This window comes from Megascapheus bottae, chromosome 12, assembly GCF_031878675.1.
Source record: "Megascapheus bottae isolate mThoBot1 chromosome 12, mThoBot2.hap1, whole genome shotgun sequence".
In the NCBI taxonomy this organism is placed as follows: Eukaryota; Metazoa; Chordata; class Mammalia; order Rodentia; family Geomyidae; genus Megascapheus; species Megascapheus bottae.
The window spans coordinates 12,538,186-12,544,185 of NC_143520.1; the positions used below are offsets into that span (position 1 = coordinate 12,538,186).

The 6,000-nt window shown below is 42.2% G+C and overlaps 1 protein-coding gene across 2 annotated transcripts in view; it reads right to left on the reverse strand.

Moving 5' to 3' along the window:
- Positions 1-5,606, reverse strand: part of Ssb (small RNA binding exonuclease protection factor La) — a 16,688-nt gene extending 11,082 nt beyond the window's left edge. For both annotated transcript variants that reach the window (XM_090342667.1, XM_090342666.1), the window contains exons 1-6: positions 5,485-5,606; positions 3,651-3,725; positions 1,906-2,009; positions 1,581-1,755; positions 500-607; positions 304-404 (exon numbers count right to left, since the gene is read on the reverse strand). In XM_090342667.1, coding sequence (XP_090198793.1) covers positions 304-404; positions 500-607; positions 1,581-1,755; positions 1,906-2,009; positions 3,651-3,716 — 554 coding nt within the window. In that variant the 5' untranslated portion in view covers positions 3,717-3,725; positions 5,485-5,606. The remainder of the gene's footprint in view (positions 1-303; positions 405-499; positions 608-1,580; positions 1,756-1,905; positions 2,010-3,650; positions 3,726-5,484) is intronic.
- Positions 5,607-6,000: the final 394 nt, after the last annotated feature.

Here is a 6,000-nt window from a genome sequence, read left to right on the forward strand (position 1 = left end):
TAGCTACTCAGGAGACTGAGATCTGAGACTCTAAGTTCAAAGCCTTGAGCAGAAGAGACCAGGGACAACGCCCAGGCCCAGAGTTCACACCCCACAACCAAAAAAGAAAAAAAAAAAGTATGGTCATCACTTTTTTTTTTATCAGTCAAGGACTAGTATAGTTTCAATTCAACAAATTCCAGACCTCTCTTAAAGTATATCTAAAGAGACTAAAAACACTAGCTATAGGAGACGTGTTATCTCATACACCTTGCCCTAATATCAATGCCAAATAACTGAAAGAAACTTTAGCAAAAGACTTACTTAAATAGTATTAGCAGTTCTGTGTCTTTGTACTTCTGACCCGTGGTCTGTACAAACTTCTTGGCAGATTCAACGTTATCAAATACAGCAAATATTGATCCCTATAAAAAGGGGAGGGAAAATTATGGGGGTTTTTTCCTTAAAGTTATGTTCTCTGTATGTTGTAACTGAAGCCTGCATTATAATACAATCATACCTTAAATGCTTTGTGCAATGTTCTTCTCATCTGAATATTTAACACCTGACCTTTATCTTCTAGCCATTCTTTTATGTCATCAAGGGTTGCATCAGTTGGGAAGCCTTTCTGTAAAAAATTTACAAAATTGAAATGAAAATGATGAAGCCACAATACACATTCCTATCTTTTCATCTCAATATTTTAACAATCTATTCTAAAGTAAAATAAGTGACTCATACTTACTTTGATCCAAAATAATTCAGTTAGGTATGGGATATATTACTTATACATTAAAACTTAAACATTTGGTGGTGGGACATTACACTATTCAATCTATTCTACGTTTGAAATGTTCCGATAGATTTCTATTCATAAGTTGATAATATATCAACTGTTAGCTGTTGATACAACTGACAAGCATCAGTGCTTAAAACTATTTAGTATTTTCTTCAAATAATATATGGGTTTTTTCACTTACATCTCAAAACCGTCCAAGAAGATAAAGGTTACAAAGACTATAACATTGCCACAAGCTGGGCATTAGTGGCTCACACCTGTAATCCTAGCTGCTCAGAAAGCTGGAATGGGAGGAGCACAGTTCCAAGCCAGCCCAGGCAGGAATGTCCATGTAACTCATCTTCAATTAAACACCAGAAAACTGAAAATGGAGTTGTGGCTCAAAATGGTACAGTAGTCTTGAGCAAAAGAGCTCAGACAGGGATAGTACCTATGCCCTGAGTTCAAGCCCCATGACTGACAAAAACAAAAACAAAAAACCTGCCACAAAACATAAAAGTGGTGAAACTAATCCTGAGATCTTCTTACTCTTAATCCATATATTTTCTTTCTAAATAAAACTGAAGGGGCCTGAGAGTTTGGCCTAGTGTAGGGTGCTTGCTTAGCATGCACTAAGACCCAGGTTCACTTCCTCAGTACCACATATATAGAAAAGCTGGAAATGGTGCTGTGGCTCCAGTGGTAGAGCGCTAGCCCTGAGAAAACCCAAGGACAGGGCTCAGGCCCTGAGTTCAAGCCCCAGAACTAGCATAAAAATAAATAAATAAATAGAACATTTCAAGTACCTAAAAGATTCACTTACAATGTAAACAGATCTGTTTTTCACATCATTTTTATATTCATCAGTCACTTCAGGGAGGGGTTTGCTTGGAGATCTTCTAATTTTAGTTTTATCTTCACTAATTTCCATGAGTTTTGCCTCAGATTTGCTTAAGGCTTCTACTATTAAATTAAAGTCTGTTGTCAGACGGTTTAACCTAAGGAGTACATACAGAAACATTGTAAGACTCCACAGTCATGCTCATTATCCACAGAAAACCCAGATGACTCTTTGGGCTGCATGCAGCTTAATGGAAGAGCACATGCATAATCCTTAGAACCCAAAGAAACAAAAAAAAGGTTTTTACCTGTTGAACTTTATCATAATTTCCAGAGGTACCCAGCCTTCATCCAACTTGATCTGTTCTTTTAAAAATTTGTCTCGGGGCAAATTGAAGTCTCCAAAATAATACTGTAAGATAATTAAAATGTATTTCAGAGCACAGTATAATACTGGGGCAATCTTGGAATTTAGAAAAAAAAAAGATTTCTACATTACAAAGTTCTACTCTAAAAAAACATGTTGTAAGACCGGGAGTTTGGCCTAGTAGTAGAGTGCTTGCCTTGTATACACAAAGACCCAGGTTCCATTCCCTGGTACCACATATATATAGTGTACACGTGCACACCGTGTGCGCGCATGCACACATGTAAACACACACACACACACACACACACACATGCGCACGCACACGCCGGAAGTGGTACTGTGGCTCAAGTGGTACAGCTCTAGCCTTGAGAAAGCACAAAAACATGTTGTAACTAAAAAAGGACAAAGTAAAAATTTTTTTTTTTTTTGCCAGCTGAGGCTTGTCCTTGGGCTTTCTCAAGGCTAGAGCTCTATCACTTGAGCCACAGCACCATTTCTGGCTTTTTTTTTCTATGTATGTGGTACTGAGGAATCAAACCCAGGTCTTCATGCATACTAAGCAAGCACTCTACCACTAAGGCCAAACTCCAGGCCCTACCCATCTGACCTTTTTTTAACCCTGATTATATCAAGAGGGATATTTGAGAGGTGATAGGTTGTGAGAAAGACATCACACCCTTTCTGTATATATACAAGTTGACATTGTTCTAAGCATTTAAGCAGAATAAATAATCTCAATTTTCTCAACAATTATGTATAGGGATAATTTCCCTTCCAGTCATTAATCCCATTAAAGCTTCAATCTAAACATAGTATCTAAATTTGAAGCACTAAGAGGACAATAAAAATATTTTAAAAGTTACAATGGTTGAGAAGAATTGGACAGAATAAAGGACTAGGAATTTCAAGGATACAAAGTACCATTTAACAGGGACTAATTAGGCAGAAAAACTTGGTAGGTCTTTCAAGGATACAAAATATCATTTCATAGGGAAACTGATTTACCACAGATTTCTCTATCATCTTATTAAGTGCCAGGCATTTTATATTTTATACCTTATTAATTTAAGTTTCCAGTGAGTATATTACTATTATCCTCATTTTCCAGATTAGAAAACTAAAGTTCTTAGTACCGCACACCTAAGATCTTAGAACTCAGGAGGCAGAGGCCAGCCTAGGCTACCTACTGAGATCTTTCCTCAGGGAAATGAAAAAGGCTGGGAGCTGCAATCCCAGCTATGCAGGAGGCTGAAATTTAGGAATCATGATAAAGGCCAGCCCCAGGCAGACAAGGCATGCAAATCCCAGAGACTTTTATCTTCAATTAGCCACCAGGAAACCACAAGTGGAAGTGTGGCTCAAGTGGCAGAATGCTAGAATTGAGGAGGGGAAAAAAAAAAGGCAGTGACAGCACTCAGGCAGGAGTTGAAGTCTCATGATTGACAAAAAGAAAAGAAAACAAAGCTAATGGTCTATAGTGTTATCTTTCAAATGTTTTTATTTCTTTTAGATTCTTAACCCAGTTCCAACTACAAAACTATGTTCAACTAATTCTGAGAATCAAAGATGAGCCAAATGTTTAAATAGGTCAATATACTGAAATCAAATGTTCTTTTGCTGTTTCAAGGACCTCAATCTCCTTCAAAGACTTTGTTTGGCAGTGTAATAGTCCAAGAATCATACCTCAATTTGATGACAGATTTTGGTCTCCAGAGCAGCCATTTTTTCATTATCACCATTTTCAGCCATCGTGGCTAACTGTAAATTTTCCCAAATTGGCAAAAGAGATAATTTTACTTTTTCTAGGTAAATCTTATTTTACAAGTTCAGTTTCTCTACTCAGTCTCAAATATTTTAACAAAGCAACCAATCAAATGATACAAAATTAAAGATCAAGTACTTGCCCCCCTTCAGTAAATAACTGCCTGTCTATAACAAAGAACAAAGCAACTATTTATTTCATTGCTAAAGCAAGCTTTAATAAAAAAACATTTCCAGTTTTAAACAGACATATAGATGGCTCTCAGCACTAGTGTGGGTTGTCATGTCTTTTCAAACTTTAGCCACCTCTGACTTAACTAGAAACTAGTCAGCAAAGAATCTTTTAAAATCTAATACTAAAAGTTGTGCAGCTCTGGTAGCTTATGCCTGTTATCCTAGCTATTCAGAAGGCTGAAATCTGAGGACTGTGGTTCAAAGCCAGCTCAAACAAGAAAGTCCATGAGATTCCAACAAACTACTCAGAAAAAGCCAGAAGTGGCAGTGAGGCTCAAGTGGTAGAGGACTAGCCTTAAGCAAAAGAAAGCGAGGGGCAGCACCCAGGACCTGAGAGCAAGCTCCAGGACCGGCCAAAAAAAGAAAAAAAAGAAAACCCAAGGGCAGTGCTCAAGCCCAGGACGGGCCCCCCCAAAAAAGTTGTAGAGTTTACTGTACTTTAGGGATCAATTTTTAAAAATGAATATTTGAGAGCAAAAATACACTTACGCCACTTTCATCTAGGGGTGAAAAGGTGTGACTAACTCGGATACAATAGTTAACTTTCTAGTTTCCAGTTTCACAGACTGAACACTAGCAATGCAGGGCTTAAAGGCTAGAATGTTGGTTTATGAGAATGCATAAACCAAGTCTTCTGACTTCGAAGTATCTGCTTCAGAGCTCCACTAAACCAGCAATGATCTACACTGTACAGAAGTATACTAATTAATTCACGGAGAGTATCTGCCGATACATTTATGATGAGTTACTTTCCTTGTTCGTATTTTTCTTAGAGGCTTGCTATCCAATAACCTGGATAAGGCACTGGCGTTCAGGCAAATGTAGTTTACCCGGTACACCTACGGAGTTCACTCCATTTTAGGTTCTGGTTTGCCTACCACCATCCACACCCCTATGCTATTTTATGCAATTTGCTTTATAAAGGACATGATCCAACTATTTAGTCCTTGCAAGACTTCTTTGGCCTAACCAATGATAGAACTTCGCTTCATCAGATACTTCCCCAGAACGTGCAACACACAGAAGCATCTGTGATGGCAGTGAATGGAGGATTTTAAAAGTCCAACAGAGTTGCTGGGGGGACACTGTCGGCTCCAACATCCTTGGTCGACGACCGTCAGGCCACACAGAGCCCGGGGAGTCGGTGTTTACCCCGCAGAGACCTCCTCAGAATCTAGAAACAGACGTGCGCCAGCACACCTGCCCTGGGCGAGGCTGGACAGGGACGGAGGTTAGGAACCCAAAGGTGGGGTGCAAGCGGCCCCAACCCGCAGAGCTGCGAGCCCCGGCCAGCCCAGCTCGCCCTGCCGAGCCCCGGCCACGTGGGTCCCCCCCAGGCGCCCTCACTCTGTGCAGGGCCCGGCTCCGCAGCCCGGCCGCCCGGCCTCGTCTCAACCCGCGCGCCCGGCAGCCTGCCGCCTGGGCCCACGCGGCGCGGGGCGGCGAGCCCGGGGGGAGCTGCACGGAGAGAAAGGCGCCGCCGGCTTTTCCGGACCTGTTCGCTAGCCTCCGGGAGGCTCACCTTCTAGGCCCGGGTTCCGCAGACGCGCCGTGCACAGGTTCCGTGGCGACGGCGGAAATGCCTCCACTCCGCTGCGCAGTCGGCGGGCCGAGCGCGCTCAAAGATGGGGGCTTCCCGGCAACCCTTGCGGAGCGAGAGGGCGGGGCCGCGGGCGGGCCGGAGCCGACGTAGTCTTCTGCGCCTGCGCAGTGATCACAGGCTCCCACGACCTGCGGAGTCCCGCCCTCACTCGGAGAAGGTCGGGTGAAAAATCTCCCCCAGGATGATGCCGGCGCGGCTGGTAACTTGTGTTAGCATAAGCATTTTTTTTTAAAGAACTATTCCTGAGGCATTTGTGCCTCGCCCTTTCTCCTAGCTCTTCATTACAGATGAATTAAAAAAAAAAAGAATTAGCCCAGAGCCGGGGGTTCATTCCTGAAATGCTAGCTGTTCAAGAGGTTGAGATCTGAGGATCGTAGACCAAGGCCAGCTCGGGCTGGGACGTCTGTGTTGTTGTTGTTGGCGGGGCTTGAGCTC